A 21,758-nucleotide genomic window follows, 5' to 3' on the forward strand; every position below is an offset into this window, starting at 1 on the left:
GTCATCTCCATAAAATCCGGCCGGCATAAATTTCATCTGGTTTCTGTAATAAGTTTAATTCAGGTGCGCGAGTTATTAGTCCACAGCACCTTAAGTCCAGTGGAGGGGCTGCCTCCTGTCTTCGCTAGACCGCAGGATTTTTCTGTACGGGTTATCTCCCTTAGCCTTTAAAGATCCCTTTTTACCACAAGGCAGTGGTTTCTTCTTTATCCCCAAGAAGAAGGGTTGCATCCTCCGCCAGCTTCACCGTACCAAAGGAGTCCTTCTCCGCCGTTGCTGCCGTTGAGGTCTTCACCAGAGCCCTGTTAGCCGTCACTTTTCAGGGTTCCTGTAGGGCCTTCACAGCTACCGTAGCAGTCATGGGGCACACAGTCCACACTATACATCACACCTACAGGCAAACCCCTACTTCATGGCCTTGTGGGAGGCGGTTAACAAAGTAGTTTGATGTATTTGTGGAAGAGAGCAACTATTGTGAATGTTTACACATCTTGCTCCTTGAACATATCCACCACAGTGAGGGCAATGGGCTCTTTGTGTATCGGAATTATCTTCCGGCCTGTTCGCAGTCTGCTCGTTTTGTTCATCCTGTACATCTTCACTTTCTGTCTCAGAGTCCAAATATTTATGGTGGTCTAAAATTTCTCCCTAACGAAGACAATATTCCTGTGGAGCCTGTGGACGTAGTAGGTTGTTCCGTCAGGGCATAGTACTTATTCTCTTTCTGGCTTAACCTATCTTTATGCTTCTTCCTCATATGGACAAGCAAGCCTTTCTCAGAAGAGGTTTTATCGCAGTGAAGGCATTTATTTCCTGTCTCTAAATCGGTCTCTATTCTGAATGAGGATGGTGGTTAAGAGGAGTACCAAAGTTTAATGATATGATTATATATATAAATGATATGAGTAAAGGAGTGGGATCAGAGGTAAGGCCTTTTGGGGATGATGTTATTCTCTACAGAGTAATAAATAAGTTACAAGATTGTGAGCAACTACAAAATGACCTCGAAAATGTTGTGAGATGAACAGCAGGCAATGGTATGTTGATAAACGGGGTTAAAAGTCAGGTTGTCAGTTTCACAAATAGGAAAAGTCCTCTCAGTTGTAATTACTGCTTTGATGAGGTGAACGTTCCTTTTGGGGATCACTGTAAGTATCTAGGTGTTAATATAAGGAAAGATCTTCATTGGGGTAATCACATAAATGGGATTGTAAATAAAGGGTACAGATCTCTGCGCATGGTTATGAGGGTGTTTAGGGGTTTTAGTAAGGATGTACAGGAGAGGGCATATAAGTCTCTGGTAGGAACCCAACTAGAGTATGGTTCCAGTGTATGGGACCCTCACCAGGATTACCTGATTCAAGAACTGGAAAAAATCCAAAGAAAAGCAGCTCGATTTGTTCTGGGTGATTTCCGACAAAAGAGTAGCGTTACAAAAATGTTGCAAAGTTTGGGCTGGGAAGAATTGAGAGAAAGAAGGAGAGCTGCTCGACTAAATGGTATGTTCCGAGCTGTCAGCGGAGAGATGGCGTGGAATGACATTAGTAGACGAATAAGTATGAGTGGTGTTTATAAAAGTATATAAACCTGACTTCAAGAGGACAAACTGGGGCAAATATTCATTTATAGGAAGGGGAGTTGGGGATTGGAATAACTTACCAAGGGAGATGTTCAATAAATTTCCAATTTCTTTGAAATCATTTAGGAAAAGGCTAGGAAAACAACAGATAGGGAATCTGCCACCTGGGCGACTGCCCTAAATGCAGATCAGTATTGATTGATTGAGTGATGAACAATTCACGACCCATAACAGTTTAACTAAAATCTGGTGCATAGCAACTGCGGCGGAAATATTACAAACAGAGAGGTCAGACTGAACTCTTGCAAAGAGTGTTGACTACCATATTGTCACAGCCCCCTTCACCAGCCTCCATTGGCAGTTACTTAATATAATGCATGCGCTATTTTCAATGGATGGTTTGCTTGGTGACATGCAATCTATGACTGACAAAACAATAATTTATCATGGTCGGTATGGTACTCTGCCATGAATTGTCATATCATTAAACTTTGGTACTCCTCTTAACCACCGCCCTCATGGAGACCATAATTTTTGTTATTATATGTATTTTAAATGTATTTTAATGTTAAATTAATTATTCCTCCAACATTGTCTTTGGTCTTGTATACCTATGTTTTAGTTATCACATGATCTGTTTAATTTTTATTTGGCTGAAGATGGCCACTAAGCGGCTGAAACTAGTCCCAAGACTGAAGAAATATTATTTACTTGATATAATTAATTTTTCAATTTATTTCTTATAACTGCACTTCATTACGGAACAAACAGCTCCATGGCTAAATGGTTAGCGTGCTGGCCTTTGTTTACAGGAGTCCTGGGTTCAATTCCCGGCAGGGTCAGGAATTTTAACCATCGTTGGTTAATTCTGCTGGAATGGGGGCTGGGTGTAATTGTCGTCTTCATCATCATTTAATCCTCATAACAACGCGCATGTCGCCTACGGGCGTCAAATCAAAAGACCTGCACTTAGCGAGCCGACATGTCCTCCGACACTCCTGGCACTAAAAGTCATATGCCATTTCCTTTCATTTCAATACCGAACAAAAATTAAATTTATAACTTATAATGACAAAACAAGATCGATTACTATGGCTACTATTGTTGGTACCAAATCTATTATAACCAAGTACAATAACTCACAAAAGGAGCCACGATTCCATCGGATAACATCAGTGCACTATTAAAACCCATGAATAAACAGCACAAATTAGCAACGACGCCTTAAAAACCAACCTGGAACTTATTTCTTACAGCGCAATGAGAGAAAACATCATCTGCATAGCCATCTTGACCCTACAGATGTTACAGCTAAGATACAGAATGATCAGGACAAAGACATCTCATGGCGACATTCGACCCTAGGAAGTAGTTCATGTTTTTAAACGGGTGTTAAATATATCTCTGCAGCATTGTTCTATCTGAATTTCAGCAAGGCGGAAGTATTGATCCTGAAGAACTGAGGGTCCTTGAAAATACGGCCTCATACTTTCCAGAAAGAGCCTCCGTGGCTCAGATGGCAGTGCGCCGGCCTCTCACCGCTGGGTTCCGTGGTTCAAATTCCGGTCACTCCATGTGAGATTTGTGCTGGACAAAGCAGAGGAAGGACAGGTTTTTCTTTGGGTACTCCGGTTTTCCCTGTCATATTTAATTCCAGCAACACTCCTCCAATATCATTTCATTTCACGTGTCATTCATTAATCATTGCCCTAGAGGAGTGCGACAGGCTTTGGCAGCCGGCACAATTCCTATCCTTGCCGCTAGATGAGGCTTCATTCATTCCATTCCTGACCCGGTCGAACGACTGGAAACAGGCTGTGGATTTTCACATTTCACTTTCCAGAAGAAGCAAAAAACTTTTACTTAACATTATTAACAGTGCATACCCGAGATAGTGCCTTATAAAACACATTCTTTCCAAGTTAAAATGTCAGTTCTGAGCTTATTTTGTGCATTATTTCTTTACTGTTTTAAGTACATTTTAAGGTACATTTCGATGTACATGGTTGTATGTTCTTATTTTTAAATGTCTTTAAAGTATTCATCTTTTCTTATTTCTCAATGTTGTCACATATTCTAACGTCATTTTGTTGTGTACTTTAGGTTGGCATGAGGTACTCTCTGTACTCTTTTTGTTTAATGATCCTAATACCTGAAAAATGTTTTATTTTAAAAAAATATAATATCACAATGTTGTTGCGCCTGCGAAAACCGCTATGTGAAATATTTCAGCTTAGAACTTCGACCGGTTAGGTTCAAAATTGTGAGAGTGATTTCAAAGAATTATTGCTCTTATGACGTGATGCGGGTCAGTATTTCTCCCACATTATCACATAGTGGTTTTCACAGCTGCAACAATTATATAAATCATCTTCAGATCTTTCTGTTACCTAACATAAGCAATATGATGCACAAAATATCCCAAATACATGTCTAAATTTGTAGTTAAAATGTTGGGTTTTTCCCCCTTTATTTCTGACAAACTTAGTATTTAGATTAAAGTTTTAGTATGGAAATAATCATATCTGCATATAAATTGCAGAACAATAACTTTGTTAACTTCAGAAACTTCACTGCTTTAATTCTTCACCAGTTCTCAGAGGTGTTGGATTTTAATTAGAATGGTTACAATAATTGAAAGCTCAAGACTTATATATGGAATTCATATTATGATACAAACTTTCACATCATCATAGCCTTGCCCTTCTGTACAGTTCTCTACACCTCCCTACTGTGTACGCAACTGATTTCAAGTAACATAGCAATAACAACTGAAGGGCATTTCGATGTGAAAAGTCACATCATTTAGATTTTTCACTTCATTGAATAGAGTGAGTTCCTTTGAATCCAAAAATATATAATACCTCTACGTTTCTGCAACAAAATGGTATCTAAAATTGTAGTCCCTTAAGTATCATTATTTCAAAGATAAAAAAAAAGCTACCGTCAAACGGGGTGATTTCGGACGGTTTTGAGGTTATTTTCGTCTTAACTCACGAATGGAATCTTAAATTGTATTGTTTATCATCCTCATAATGAGGAATATATTCAATTAATACAATACCCTACAAATGAAAAATATACGCCAACGCAGGTTTTCCTGAGAAAACAAAAAGTAGTGTCTGAATTCACCCCGTACTGTGGGGTGATTTCGGATGCACATGCATTTTAAACCACTGTCCGAAGTTTCAAAGCGTATTAGGTGATTTCGGACATAAATAGTCCTCTATTTCAATTCTTCGTTCTTTTTTGCTTTAGTTTTGTGACATTTAAAGTGTTCTGAGGATGTCCAAAATATGACTAGCTGGTTAAAATCATTGTAATGATAAATGTAATGTGTTACTGATCGATCTTTGTTTCTGACAAGGTAAATGTAAAGTTTTCCAGTCTAAATTGAAATATTAATAGTTATAAACTGTACAGAGATCCTACTGAGAAATCTTAATAAATTTTCTTACAAACAATACAAATCTCAGAGAAAAAAATGGGTCAATACAATGAACATGTAGATGTCACAGCCCATAAATCTAAAATAAGTTTTCTTTGAAAATAAACATTCCTCTCTTCTCAACTTGGACTGGAAGTATTTTCAAAATTTGTTCTTTAGCTATTGCATCCTCAGCAGGGATGTTAGGGAACCCAAATACTTTTCTGCTGTTTTTATATGGGTGCAAGTATTTGACATCCACATCCCTTGAACGAATATTTCAGGCCAGGCCAAAATACTGCCTGTATGCTCTTTGTTCCTCAACTTGTATTTATAATCTGCAACAAGGAAAGCCTCTTCTTGCAACACCACAACGTCATTACATTCCCTGTGTACTTCATCGCATTCATTTTCACTGCTACTGCCAGCGCCATTTCTTGTTTCTGCACTGCTTTCATCTCAACGGTAGTCACGGCCAAAAATCGACTTCCCAAGAAGAACATTTTATTTGCGGCGGCGGTGGGAAGTAGCAGGTTGTGTTGGGTTGGAGCATGGCCGGTGAGTGACGAGCTTCTTTGAGCATTTCCTTCATTTAGCAATGGTTGTCTTCCCAAGTTTTGGATGTACATTCTGCAATTTATTTTGTAGGGTGGACCAAGGCATACCATAGAAATCATATGCTTTCCTATAAGACAACTTGCCACTTTTAATATCATGTCAAATAATTTTGGTTTGTAATTACCCCTCGAAGCAGCTTCTTTCTGCCTCTGATAATTTCTAGGCATTGTCCGAAATCACCCAGACTGCTTTCAATTTTCAGTAAAATGTGCGTAAAACACTATTTTTCACTAAATCACACCAAAATTCCACAGCAATCGTTTATAAACACTTCAGTCAGTTGATCTCACTAAGAACCATAGTTATAATGCATTCCTTCCAGCCGCGACAATCGAAAGTATCCACTTAATGATAATGCATGAACTTTCAACAATGCCATCGCACATGGGAAATTTTCCAAAGTATGAAGTCGATTCGTAATAAAAAGCGCAGAACGCGGGAAACATAACCTCAAGGTCAAACTGAAACACGCGCGGAAGTGCAAAGCACCGGCGGCTCGTCGCTATGCGACTAAATACGGCAAATCCACCATACTGTCTGAAACCACCTCTGTGTCCGAAATCGCCCCGTTTGACAGTACATAAGATAACCAACTTACTTTGCTTGACTATTTAACCTTGCCATACGAACACTGGTTTCAGAAGGTTGTTCCAATGTTGGTGTTTTTTGATGAAGATATAATATAGGTGAACCAGGAATTCTGCGAGCCAAATCTTGTAACTCTCGATCTTGACTTGCGATGATATATCTGGAAGAAAAGAAAGAAAGGTTTATCTATAAACGTACTAAATCAAAGACTTACACACTACAGGAAGCAAAGAAATAAATAATGTCTTCAATTAATACCTTGAGGAGTTCTTTGACCCTAACATGGACTCCAAGCATCTGGATGCTGGTTCAGGCTTTCCTTCATGGCCACACTTATGCACAGCAAATTGCTTCACTATGAGCAGAGCACCAAACACATCTGATCCTGAAAATAAATTAAAGTAGTAGTAGATTATTAAGCTTTGGAGACTGGACTGATTTCATTTCCTTAGTCCTCCCCAACTCTCTTTCCTTGCGACAATGAATTTCAGCCATCACAAGGTCAGTAACCTTCCTGTCTGTGTGTTCCTCCCATTTGACATTGTCTACTCTATTGATTTATTAGTACTTTTGTATTTTTTTTTCTTTTTTAGACTCATCTTGTATACCCTAGTGGCTGAAGTATCTTTACTTCCGTCACTTGGAATTTTTTTTTTGTCACACACTGTCCAAGCACAGATTTCACTTCCAAATCTCAAAAATGGGCCTAGAATTCACTTCATAAAACTTCAGAATTCCTCATATTTCTAGAACATCAGTTTAGTGAAATGAAATGGCGTATGGCTTTTAGTGCCGGGAGTGTCCAAGGACATGTTCGGCTCGCCACGATGAGGATGAAATGATGAAGACGACACGTACACCCAGCCCCCGTGCCAGCGAAATTAACCAATGATGGTTAAAATTCCAGAGCCTGCTGGGAATCAAACCCGGGACCCCTGTGACCAAAGGCCAACACGCTAACCATTTAGCCATGGAGCTGGACAACCTTTTAGTGTTCCATTCGTTCTGATAACTTATTGTTTTTTTTTTTAATTTTTTAAATGTTGAAAGTCCTCTTCCTTAGCCAGACATGATTTTTTTTCAAAGAATGTACATTGCTAACTTGTTCTACTGCCTTCCAATTTATTACTAATTTACACCTGGTTAATTCTCACCAATGGTCCAATGGAAGAAGAAATGCAGGATAGTGTAAGCAGAAAGACAGGAGCAGGGGATGAGTTGGAGTGAAATTAGAGATCTGGTAGAGAACAGGATATAATGGTGATCAATTTGTTGCTGCCCCATGCTTCTTAATAATAATAATAATAATAATAATAATAATAATAATAATAATAATAATAATAATAATAATAATAATAATATTGCATAAGCTCAGCTACCATGTAGCAGACATTCATATTTGACACCATTCCGCTTTACTCCGCGAGATGACAGAGAAAGTAAGGGAATGCTGGGTGATCTATTACGGGTCAACACCAAATGTGTCATTTTTCATTTTAGACTTTTTTACCAATATTTTTCTTATATATCTAATTATTTCTTTGTTTTCCTTGTATTGTCTGTTTTTAAGGACAACACCCACACACACACACCCAGTCCCCGGGCCAGTGGAAATAACCAATTAAGCTTAAAATCCCCGATCCGGCCAGGAATCGAACCCGGGGCCCCTTGAACCAAAGGCCAGCACACTAACCATTTAGCCATGCAGCCGGACTGTCATTAGAGATCTTTAATATGCTGATATCACACAAAATGGAGTGCCAAATGGACTCTTGCTACCTTCAAAAATCTCAACGTCTCTGCCTGGTTATAACCCACAAACTTGGAATATGGATGTTGACAATCTACCAACTGATTCACAGAGGGAGCTTTTCTGAAAGTTGTACATATTTTGTTGGAGATCATCATCTGTAGATGAAAGAACTTCGAGATCAGTTGTGTTAATGATGATGATGAATAAGCTTTAAGTTTTACCTGACTGATGATATCGTGACCATAAGCCATGGGACCTTCAGGATTACATGTAATCCAAGCCACAGGGACGGAACTTTTCATTTCAAAATCCCCACAACATTGACCAGGATATGAACCACAACCACCTTGGTGAGAAGCCAGTGACAGAAGTTTAACATCCATTCAACTACCAATTTTACATGGGGCCAGAGTTCCAAAATTTTACCATAATATATTTAATGCCCCAGTATATCTTCTGAAATTTGGTTCTCACATTTAAAAATTCTAAAGGCCAACTGAATATAACTGTATTCAATCCCACAATCCTGATCTAGAGAGGTCACTCACCCTATTATGCATAAGGACAACGACTGCAGTCTGAAAAAGCCTAACTTTGAAGTTAATGAACGATCTCTATTCTGTACTGAATACAGAATTAATATAGAATACTTCTTAATGTAATACCACAAACCTCTTTTCAAATACAGATTCTATATTTTCTTCAAGGTAATCATCACCTACCTTTTTGGGGTCGAACCAATAATCTTGTGTTAGGACCAAACTCATCTACTGAGCCAGCATTAAGTATTAGAGATGATTCCATTTCCCAGTATTTTTCATAGTGCCTAGTACTGTGCTATAAGTGGATAGACCTCATATTTTAAGGCAACTGCCTATTTACTTTCTTTAGGGAGATGTGGGAAATAATTACAGATGCTTAAGAATAATGAGAAATCGGCTTAATAGTGCCTCAAAAGTCCTAAAAGGGTTGTTGACGCCTATTTGAATACTTTCTTGTTTAGTACTGCCTAAAACAAGTAAATTTAAAAATTAATATAATTTGATTATTTATTTTTAAAATTGCTTTTCACACAGAAGGGCAGTGATGTGTGGAGACTACAAGTGAATTCAAGTCAACAATGAAAAACTAACCATTATCATTGGCCACCAGCAACTGATATGCTTCTGGTTAAGTTTTTAATTAACAGCCATTCTGAATGCTTCAACAAAAATGCATAATACATATTTTAAACTTCATTTCCATTTTTCTTCTCTTTTTGTGTGCTTTTGGTGGTCATATCCCGTATTGTGTCAGTGGTAATGCAGAACAGTGTGAAGAAGAACAATGCTGAAGGACAAGTTATCAAAAGCTTCCTTGATATGTTTCTGGCTGAATTATACTTATTTTATTAATGATGGGAAAATCATTTTACACAAACAAGTAAGAATTAAACATTGATATGGTAGGGAACCTGGTAACTAAATTTTTTAAGAAACGTAAAATCAAAGACATTTTTTCCCTTTGTTTTTATATTGTAAGAAGCTGTTATTATTACTACTGACACTAAAGAGATCAGAATCATTGCTGAAGACATGGAGGAAAATTGCAAGCAATCTGTGCTTACCAATCCATACAGATATGTTAAGAACTACAAGAAAGCAACTGAAATCTTAGCAACTATCATGGCACATGGGAGACAACCTTCTTCAGAGCTCATTCAACATCTCAGATGCCTGGAAATGTCAATGGAAAGAATGTTCTTCCATGTTACACCATGAAACTGTTCAAAACCCATGTGTTCAGTCAGCCAGGTTCCATCTTCCCAGACATCAGTGGAAAATACACAATCGTATACTGTAATGACTGATCAAGCCAGATGTAGTGCTACACTCACCAAATGCGGATGGCAGACTTCAACGAACTGTGACTGTGGCAAGCAGTTACAGACATTTCAACATATAGCCTTTGAGGGCATACTTCGCGATTTCCAGGGCACTCTGACATATCTACATCTCACATCTAATGAAGCCATCCAGTGGATTTCCACTCTGTATTTGCAACTGATATTCCGATCTTGTGATTTTGTAAGTGTATACTTCTTCATAACTCTTATATACCCTGATAATGAGCAATTCAATCAGACATAGCAGCCATTTTGACAAAAGGATGGAATCAGCTTGGAGAATGCCAACAGCTGAGTATCGGATGGGAAAAACATATCTCAGCGCATTTGATCGCAGCCAGATTTTTGGTCCCATAGTGTATACTTCTTCATAACTCTTATATACCCTGATAATGAGCAATTCAATCAGACATAGCAGCCATTTTGACAAAAGGATGGAATCAGCTTGGAGAATGCCAACAGCTGAGTATCGGATGGGAAAAACATATCTCAGCGCATTTGATCGCAGCCAGATTTTTGGTCCCATAAGTATGGGCCATTTAATTTGCAAAGCCTTGCAGACACAGAGCTTCCCACATCACACGTGTCAAGGGTATACTCTGAGTACATGGATTCAAGCAAAAACCACAGCCACCAGAGTGAACTGCCATGGTGTGCAACGTGCTGGTGACAGGGATCACTGTCAGTTAACTCTGACAATGAGAGTGGATACACAGGCCACAGTGCATTTAGATCACTCGCAAATTCAATGCTGGACAACAATGAAGTGTCAGCAACCACACCATCCAGAATCATCTCCTCGCAATAGGGTGCAGAAGCTGCCTCTCTACAAGCACACATCTGTTCACCACATCACAAGGCATAAACACTGACATAAGAAAAAAAGCCCTGCCATTGGACATTTGAAACATTGCAAAAGGTGACCTGGACAAACGAGTTGAGATACCACTTAGTGCACACTGATAGCACGGTACAAATGCACTGCATTAGACAAAGGAGCCCTATTACCAGCAGGGCAGAATTCAAGCCGGTGGTGGTGGTATCATTGTATGAGGCCTATTGAGATGAGATGAAATGGGGCCCCTGCTACTTCTGACAACATCTCTCACCTGGTGAACAAGACAGAAACCTGCTGTCAGATCATGTCCACCCATTTGTTTGCCTCCAGCACCCTGTAGAAACCTGTACATACAGTAAGAAAATGCACAGGACATTTGTTCCTGAAGTGTAGCCACTTCATTTGAGGAACACTCTACAGACAGGATGACGCTTGTCTACCTCCCAGGGTCATCCAACCTCAATCCTACTGCATACAAGTGAAATGCTGTCGAAAGAAATGTGCACACCCTAGATTCTCTTCCAACCAATCTGTGTGCATTATGGAAAGCTCATCAATCATCATGGACCAGCACGTTTCCCCAAAGCTTCTGGTGTATTTTGGAGTCTATGTCATGCTGCATCACTGCCATCATCAGGTTAAAAGTGGGTGTTACATGCTACTATCTAGGTATCTCTATTCAATTGCTCATAAGTGTATCTTTGCACGTAGGCCATCCAGAAAATAAGTTTCCCTATTTCTTTTCTTGTAAAGTGAACATATTTAGCCAGGAAATATCAGCATGCGTGACAGATCTATGACATAGCAATCATATACCGGTCGGACAACTTCTGCCTTGTGTCAATTGCGCAGCAGCAGTGGTTCAAAATGGTGGCTCATATTATTTCTCCCATCACCTGCGAGGTTCAGTCTATGGTAAAGTTTCTTAAAAACCATAGCACAGATCAAAATTCATCATCAGTTATGTCGGGTCTATGGCCGAAGGTAATGAGTGGAGATGGGAATTATAGGCACTAAAAACAGTTGAAATAGGCAGGCATATAGGCACCCAAATTAGCCAAAATAGGCATGAAAAAATGACTTATAATTTAATAACACACTCAACTACTATAAAAGGAATTTATAACAAGCAACTTTTCAATGTTTTCTGGCAACAATCTTGTTCTCCTGTCAGTCAGAATGTTTTGTACTGAGAGAAAGATCTCTCAGGATCACAGGAAGTGGTTGGACAAAACTTCAATGAAGCCACTTCATCTGGTTTTAGTTCAACTGCTTCATCTACCTCACCTCGCAGTACCTTGGCTACTTTTACCATCGCTTTCCATCATGGATTCTGTTGCAGGACTCTTATGGAACTTTTTGCTGACAGCAGCTACTTTCTCAGAGGTTTGGTTAAACCTTCTCCAGACTTCTTCCACAACCCTAAATGACTCCACCAGGGGAAAGCCAATCTTCTCCAACTCGGTTATTGCTCCTGGCAGCTTCCTGAAGTTTGAAGATGCTCCAGTTTATGCAGGGGGATATTAGCTCCCACAATTGCAGTGCACAGGTCTATATAAAATTGTTGTTGGTCACTGTTTACAGTGGACTGGTAGAAAAGCTGTGATGACACAGTTTTCTGTACTCTTGTAAAATGCATCGCAGTATTTCTATGTTGATCTATATGGTATCTTTTCACATTTGATCTGAAAAATAATAAAATTGACTTAAATTACAATGTTCCTATATCTTAAATTTCTAGTTGGGCTAATTGGCAATAATGCTTAGTATAAACATGCATTTGTTTCATAAGAAATGAAAAAGACTATTAGAGGTGATGTTTCCAGAAGTACAAAACTTAAAGTAGGAACAAGAAAATTTGTAATTTACATGGAAATATGTCCTCGAAAATGTTCAGTTATAATCTGGCAGTTTCCTGTAGAGTTCACTGGGTGAAAAAAATAATAAAAATGATGTGAAATGATACCTGAGTAGCGTAGAGGATATATCTTTTCTATATGCTTCCCAGGGACTCACCAAGCTGCCCCTAGCAGTATTCTTACTTATATAGAAGAATTAAAATGGAGGCACTATAAATCTCAGATTTGTGAACATTTTATATAATGCTATTCGCCGGCTTTGGTCAGCCGAGTCAGCTGTCATGAAGACTATTTTCTGTTGCCTGCAAGAGATCCTGCATCATGTGTGCCCACAAGGCTGCCACCCTCCTTGAAAATTAGATAACCAGTGATTTGAAATTGTCGTAGCATGCGCCCATGACCTTACTTTTTGTCACAATTTAGCAAAACTCTAGATGGGAAGCTACAGCTTGTGCACTCTAGACTCTCTTTGCTTCCCCCCCCCCAGCACAACGGTTACTAACCGGACCTCACCAATCCAGACAAACAGTCTTTTCACTGGCCTGGTCTTGTAAAGATAGCCTTTGCAGCCTTGTAAAACATGCTGTGACATCGTATGTCTAGCCTCTGTGACATCGTCCTAGCTGCACCGCATTCGATCTCCAACCTATGTTTCATGAAGGCTTAGCGGAAGGGTAATAGAGTTCAATAGAGCCTACATATAGCGCAGGTGAAAGTTACTCTCCATTTTTAAAAATTACATTTCAGTTGTAGTCTGCTTCTGTGGTGTAGTAGTTAGCGTGATTAGCTGCCACCCCCGGAGGCCGGGTTCGATTCCTGGCTCTGCCACGAAATTGAAAAGTGCCACGAGGGCTGGAACGGGGTTAACTCAGTACTAGGAGGTCAACTGAGTTGAGGTGGGTTCGATTCCCACCTCAGCCATCCTCGAAGTGGTTTTCCGTGGCTTCCCACTTCTCCTCCAGGAAAATGCCGGGATGGTACCTAACCTAAGGACGCGGCCACTTCCTTCCCTCTTCTTTGCCTGTCCCTTCCAATCTCCCCATGCCTTCACAAGGCTCCTGTTCAGCATAGAAGGTGAGGCTGTTTGGGCGAGGTACTGGTCTTCCTCCCCAGTTGTATCCCCCAACCCAAAGTCTCATGCTCTAGGACACTGGCCTAGAGACTTTAGATGTGGTATCCTTTGCTGAGTCCGAGGGAAAAGCCTACCCTGAAGGGTAAACAGATTAAGAAAGAAAGAAAGAAAGAAAGAAAGAAAGAAAAATATTATTTCTGTTGGAAATCTCTATTTTCACAGAAAATGAATCCGAGTTCAAAATACTTATTTTTAATTTTCATCCACTCCGTGACAAGAGACCACTGGCGTTCTAACTCCTCGTTCAGTAATTAAATGATTATTTACATTTTAGCAATATAGAAAGTTCACGACTAATACAGCATTGCAACAAAACAACTCTCCACAATACGTAAATTAATAGGCCTATAAATGCTAGAATGAAATGCGATAGCAGTTCAGTCACAAAAATAGATAAAAGGAACAAACGAACTTACCTCCTTACAGCAAGCTTGGCAGAAAACTACCCTTCCATCCGTAGTGAAACTGGGATCTCCTGTGAACCACCGCTTCAGCCAGTAGGACGACGATTTTTCTTTGCAATTGCTTTTTTTTTCACGTCACACCGACACAGATAGGTCTTATGGTGACGATGGGATAGGAAAGGCCTAGGAGTGAGAAGGAAGCGACCGTGGCCTTAATTAAGATACAGCTCCAGCATTTGCCTCATGTAAAAGTGGGAAACCACGGAAAACCATCTTCAGGGTTGCCAACAGTGGGGCTCGAACCCACTATCTCCCGGATGCAACCTCACAACTGCACGCCCCTAAGCGCACAGCCAACTGGCCCGGTGATTTTTCTTTGGGCGTTGCCACAGACACACTTCTTCTTCACAATAACTCACAACACGTTCTGAAGATAAAGCATACATGCACAACAGTTCAGATCGAGGAGGAGGTATAAGGGATATGGGTTGTGCAATGTAGTTAGACGTTGATTGGTTCTCGCATATGTCTTAGAAGGTTGAAGAGGTTGAAGGCTTCGAGGTCAAACTGTTCCTTGTTTCTCCTGATGGAAAATTCCCCAGAACTATTTCTGGTGATTTTGGAGAATTCCCATTTTTGTTCGTGGGGTAAACAGATCTTGGGAAATGGGAAGATAATTCTGTCACGCACATCAGTTACAATATAATGCACTGGAAGAAAATCGCCTTCTTTAAAATAGATTAAAAAGGCATCAAATAGGCAATTATACCCCAAATAGGAAAAAGCCCTGAAATAGGCATTTATAGGCACAGTAAAACCAATGAAATCTATCTTAAAGGACCCTAAAACAAATTTATATCTCAAATGCCTATATTTCTGAACACAGGAATAAAATAGGCAAATTCCCGTCTCTAGTCATGAGTAAACAGTGCGTTGCTGGTGCATAGGCACCTTGCCGAAGATCGTGCAAGATGAAGAGGGCCATGGGAGACTGTCCCTCATCAATATGTGGAGCTGGTGCAGCAGTACATTACAGAGAACCGTCGCTTCATGATTACAGAACTCAGCAGCAGATATCCATGACAACACCCACCCACATACGGTTCGGTGCTCAGCAACTGTTTTGCAGGAGTTTGGCTGGGAGGTGTTTGATTATCCATCATACAGCCCTGATCTTGTTCCCAGTGATTTTTATCTTTTCTTGCACCTAAAGAAATTCCTGTCCTCCTATCCTCTGGACAAAGAACTGAAGACGAATGTCACACACTAGTTCCATTTGCAGGCGGCAGACTTTTACAACACTGGCATACAAAAGGCAATCCCACGATAAGACAAGTGTCTCAATTCTGGTGGTGATTATGTTAAAAAATAGCTGCAACATTGCTGTATCGGGTGCCAATAGTTGTTCTTTATGTAACTATGTTGTCTTTCTTTTTAATGGGGAAACTTAATTTCTGGATGGTACTTATATTAGCATACGCAAAATTAAACAAATTATTATTATTATTATTATTATTATTATTATTATTATTATTATTATTATTATTATTATTATTATTATTATTATTGTAAGTGGTATGGCCTCTCCTTAGTTGTAGACAACCTTTATTATGCCTGAAACTGGCAGACAAAAAGTGGATCACTTTGTAAAAATTAAACTGTAATTGTTTGACACCAATTTAGGGATTTCTTCCATTAATTACATTAATGCGGTTTCTAATGAGTATTACATGTAATAAATATCATTTTTGGTCCGTATTGATGATATTTGATTGAAATAATAACATTAAGTTATTTATTAGACCACCTGATCAATACAAAATCGTCTTGGATGATTTACATAAATTTGTTAACTAATAGTGGTACATGTTTCGCCTTCCCTGAAGGCTACATGTAATTAATCTCATAATAGAACCGTATTGAGGACAATATATTAAAATTATAAAATCCTTTTAATCACAACCACCTACTCAATACATTATATTACTCATTGAATTATAAAATAATCATGAGGTGTCTTAAATAAAGGAACATGTTTCGTTCGACATAGCGAACATCATCAGCCTTAATTTACAAGGATTAGGTCAGGGCCCTGAGCTGAATGATAAAAATTGTTAAAAGAGTGACAATACCATAATAAAAAGTAAAATGATAACATTAAACATGAAATTATAACAATATGTACAGATTAACAGCAAGTATGCAGAGGAATACTTTGAATGATGGTAGTCTATAAAGTTAAAACAAACATGAGGTTGTAAAAGTAAAAAGATATAGATATAGTAGATCTTAAATTATATGTCAATGCGTGAAGCGTGGATTAATTGTTGACTATGGAGTTCTTAATTGAGCAAAACAAAAGTTAAAATAGAGTTTATTGATGAGTGCGAGTCAAGCTGAGTCAGTTAAAAGGCGCAAAGCGACGAAGCTAAGGTTGAAATGACGTAAACTTCAGTAGTTAGGAATTCTGTAGGAGAGCCAACACAATGCCAGAAGGAAATACAGGTTGAACTAGTCCGTATTTACACGCTAGCAGTAGAATTAAACTTATACAACGTAGGACACCAATGTGGACTCGTTAAGTAACTATAACTTGAAAGTAGGGAGAGTTCCAGCAAACCAGAATGGATGGAGCAGATTATGGCACAATTGGAGTTAGAAATCTGAAAAGAAAGAAAAGGGAGGAAAAATAAAATTATGTTATAATGAAAAAAAGTTAGTAAAAGTTAGAAGGAGGCTTACCCTTGGGACTAGTGTGAGGTGTTCGCTAACGTTGGCTGCGCGAATCAAACTGGCGAGTAACCTTATTGCTGCTTCTAGTATTGTATGTATGTATACGTAGAGGCGGGGAGTGAGTCATGTGAGGAGGAGGGGTGACCGATTCCTTAGGCGGGTCGGGTAATCGTGGAGGGGGTGTCGCATGAGAGGGCAGTAGAGTAGTAGTTGTTGTATTATTAACAGTTGTATAATTAAAGATTCTCGTAAAGTTATTATTATTTATATTGAAAAGAGAGAGTAGTTCTGGAATTTTCTCGATTATTGGACTTTTAATTTCTGAAGTATCATTTAAATTTTGATGCCCGTTGAAATGCTGGTCTAGGAATATGTAAATGTTCTCAAACTCTGTCATAAGTTTACTTTTATTGACGTATTTCAAGATTTGAAGGTCTTTATCAATTGTAGTAAAACTGTGGCCAGTCTCTTCCATATGGGTGCTCATGGCGGAATACTTTTTATGTTTCGAAGCGTTGTAATGTTCAAGGTATCTGGTCAAAAAGCTACGTCCAGTCTGTCCGATGTAGGAGAATCCACAATGGGTGGATCATCATCAGCCATAGTCTTAACCTTAAATTAAAAATAAACGTCTAAATAACATGTAATAATGAAATGAATTTTAAAATCTTGAAGAGATTTGAAGTAAAATAACATTAAAAATAACAATGATGGTTTAAAAATACAATGTGATGAGATATAATAGTGGAAGTATTAACAAAATTAACATTAGAAGGCTGCTAAAATAAGTGTAATGGATAAAACAACAGATTGTTATACAACAAGTAGTAAGATTGCATAAAAATAAAGTTGATAGTCTGGCGGTTATAATTAGACGATGGCGAAAAATCGTATATAATCAAAGTAAAGAAGAGAGAATAAAAGTCAAAGTTAGTCGAGAGATCCGAAGTTAATCATGATCTTGAAGATAAAAGACGAAAGTCAGAGGCATATGGTGAAGTTGTAGAACACGTTGAGGATATGAAGTTGTAGAATAGAAGTTGAAGAACAGTTTCAAATAGGATCTCTATGGACAATCTCAAAATTTGAAGTAATGCTCAAATGTTGTAAATTGTGAGTTTGTAGATATTCTAGTTGAAAAAGCATATAATAGTGGAATCTGTAAAAGGAAGCAAGAAACGTAGAGTTAATTGTGTGAAAAGATATTTGACAATATTGAAGTAGAATCGTGTGCACTTACCATTTGACGGTGACAAAGATAGCTTGTAACCAAGAATTAAATCTATTAGATAAAGGCATCAAACATAATTGGCCTAATCACAAAAAAGCAGAAGACATCATCACTACCATCGCTGAAACCGAAACTAATATCAATAAACAAATCCCAATTGATAAACAGAATGACGTACGTTATGAAGTACAAAAGAAACTCCCAACTTTGATTAATAAGATAACATCTAATAATAACCACAACGTCTCGAAACAAATCTAAACCTGAAATCCAAAATCCATAACAACAACGTAGTAATTACAAAAGCAAATAAGGGCAACACCATAGTAATAATGAACAAACAAGATTACATCAATAAAACTGAAACCTTTTTTTCAGACAATACCTATACCTTAATTAACAAAGATCCAACAAACAAAATACAGCGTAACTTAAAGAACATTCTTAAAAATTCTAACTTAATTTTAAATTATCAAGATTATCAGAAATTAACTATAATGAACCCAAAATTACCTACAGTCAGATCACTGCCCAAAATTCATAAAAAGGATGTCCCCATTCGGCCTATAATTAATAGTATTAATAGTCCTACCTATAAAACCTCTCAATTCCTACACAAATTCCTGAAAAAACACTTCAAATTTCACAACTCCAACCCCATAAAGAACTCGATCGAACTTTGTAATTCCCTAAATAAGTTCAGTCTACAACCAAACCACCTTTTATGTTCTTTTGACATCACCAACATGTATACTAATATCCCTATCAACAATACTATTAACATCATAAAAAACAATCTGTTGAAACATAGCACATTGAGTAAAATCGAAATTGATGAATGGTTAAAATTACTTAATTTTGTTTTAGACAACAACTATTTTACCTTCAATAAGAAAATTTACAAACAAGAAGGTCTAGCGATGGGAGACCCTTTATCTGGAATACTAGCAGATATATACTTAGATAATCTCGAACATAGTAAGATTATTAATAACATCAACGGACTCTGTCTTTGGCATCGCTATGTTGATGATACCATAGCTATCATTGATAAACAAATCAACAACAGCAATAACATACTATCATTTCTCAACAACTTAGATAATAATATTAAATTCACTAAAGAAGATGAGTTCAATAACTCTTTGAACTTCTTAGACATCAAAATCACACGAGCATTGAACAAATTCGACTTCCAAATATACAGAAAACGCACCTTTTCTCCAACAACCATAAAAAATTATTCTTTACATCCCAACTCACACAAAAAAGCCACTTATCACAGTTTAATATATAGAGCATTAAAGATCCCTATGTCCTCTATTAATTTAAAGAAAGAATTACTATTCATTAAGGAAATAGCTAAATTCAATGAATTTAACACGAGTATGATTGATAAAATCATTAATAAAACCAAACTGAAACTAACTACAAATTTAACTCCATTGAAACCTGTCAAATCAAAATACGCTAAATTCACGTTCACTAACCATAGCATTTATCCGATAACCAATTCATTAATGAAGCACGAAATAAAAATAGCCTACATAACAAAAAACACTTATCGTAATTTATTCTTCAATCACAACTCTATTAACATCACAGACAATAGTTACTCTGGATCAGGAATATACAGATTGAAATGCTCTACATGTAATTTTTCTTATGTTGGCCAAACTGGCCGCAGCTTCTCCACCAGATACGCTGAGCATTACAATGCCCAAAGACACAACAAATTCTCCGCAATGGCCAACCACATGAGGGACACAGGGCATAAATTCACCACAACAGAACAAGACCTCCATATCCTAAAAAGAGTCGATAAAAGTAAACTCATGACAGAATATGAAAACTTATTTATTTTCCTCGACCAACATTTTAATAAAAATAAGAACCTAAATGACACTATTGATAAAAAAAAGCCCCTTGTATGAACAGATTCTTATTTTATTACGAGAATCAACTCCCCTCCCCAACATATTCTTAAAAATCTTCAACCTCACATCAATTAGCGTTCCCACCTCCCCTACAGCTAATATACCCCCCTCCCTTCCCCCCGCCGCTAGTACCTCTAATTCAAATACAACCAATAAACCCACAGCCACACCCACCGTAACATCGCTCCCTCCAATAGCCTTACACCGATACAACACGCGCAGTAATACACTCTCTTCCTTCCCTCCCACCAATAGCAGCCCCCCCTCCAATAGTTACGTCAACGCAAACAGATCCCCCTCCAGCACAAACCTTCAGCTATAACACACGTAGCAAGAAGTCTACTTTTGCAAATACTTCTAACTCATAACGTTACAAGCTATCTTTGTCACCGTCAAATGGTAAGTGCACACGATTCTACTTCAATATTTTCAAATATCTTTTCACACAATTAACTCTACGTTTCTTGTCCTTTTACAGATTCCACTATTATATACTTTTTCAACTAGAATATCTACAAACTCACAATTTACAACATTTGAGCATTACTTCAAATTTTGAGATGGTCCATAGAGATCCTATTTGAAACTGTTCTTCAACTTCTATTCTACAACTTCATATCCTCAACGTGTTCTACAACTTCACCATATGCCTCTGACTTTCATCTTTTATCTTCAAGATCATGATTAACTTCGGACCTCTCGACTAACTTTGACTTTTATTCTCTCTTCTTTACTTTGATTATATACGATTTTTCCCATCGTCTAATTATAACCGCCAGACTATCAACTTTATTTTTATGCAATCTTACTACTTGTTATATAACAATCTGTTGTTTTATCCATTGCACTTATTTTAGCAGCCTTCTAATGTTAATTTTGTTAATATTTCCACTATTATATCTCATCACATTGCATTTTTAAACCGTCATTGTTATTTTTAATGTTATTTTACTTCAAATCTCTTCAAGATTTTAAAATTCATTTCATTATTACATGTTATTTAGACGCTTATTTTTAATTTAAGGTTAAGACTATGGCTGATGATGCCTTCAGGGAAGGCGAAACATGTACCACTATTAGTTAACAAATTTATGTAAATCATCCAAGACGATTTTATATTGATCAGGTGGTCTAATAAATAACTTAATGTTATTATTTCAATCAATTCTAATGAGTATTCTGCAGTTTTGGAAAATAGGATGTTTAGAGCATAAATACACTTAAGGAGCCGCTTTCCACCCCTAAGTGCTAGGCACTCAATTTTTACGATACTGGGGCGGGAGCTATTGATGGATTATCAGTGTGTGACACAATATCTGTCACAAATCAACGTTTTCCTTCAGTTTCTCTTTCACATTTGACAAGTTACGATGCCTCTTAGCCCAGAAGACGTTGGAAGAGCAGTGGCATTGGTGGATGATGGACGCACCATTCGTTATGCGGCATGTGGTGCATCATATGAAAGCGTTCAGCATGCTCTAAGACGATTTCGTGGACTTGGTACCTACAACAGACAACTTGAATCAGGCTGTCGGAGGTCTACATCTGCTATGGACGATAGGTTTCTGGTCATGCAAGTCTTGAGAGAACACCAAACTACCGCTGTGTAAGCCAGAAATCTACTCGAGGCAGTAAGAAATGTCACCGTGACTGCGAGGACTGTCAGGCGAAGATTCCGAAAAACCAATTTCACCTCAGGGAGACCTGCAATTGGTCTACAGCTTACCCCCCAGCACAGAGCAGCTCAATTACACTTTGTGCATCAACATCAGAA

At 38.0% G+C, this 21,758-nt stretch overlaps 1 protein-coding gene across 1 annotated transcript in view; it reads right to left on the reverse strand.

Annotated features, from left to right (window-relative positions):
• LOC136877065 (rRNA-processing protein UTP23 homolog) overlaps window positions 1–21,758 on the reverse strand; it is an 87,289-nt gene that overhangs the window by 22,510 nt on the left and 43,021 nt on the right. The window contains exons 3-4 of the mRNA XM_067150883.2: window positions 6,471–6,597; window positions 6,223–6,372 (exon numbers count right to left, since the gene is read on the reverse strand). Coding sequence (XP_067006984.2) covers window positions 6,223–6,372; window positions 6,471–6,597 — 277 coding nt within the window. The remainder of the gene's footprint in view (window positions 1–6,222; window positions 6,373–6,470; window positions 6,598–21,758) is intronic.

Source organism: Anabrus simplex, chromosome 7 (assembly GCF_040414725.1).
Source record: "Anabrus simplex isolate iqAnaSimp1 chromosome 7, ASM4041472v1, whole genome shotgun sequence".
NCBI classification, from domain to species: Eukaryota; Metazoa; Arthropoda; class Insecta; order Orthoptera; family Tettigoniidae; genus Anabrus; species Anabrus simplex.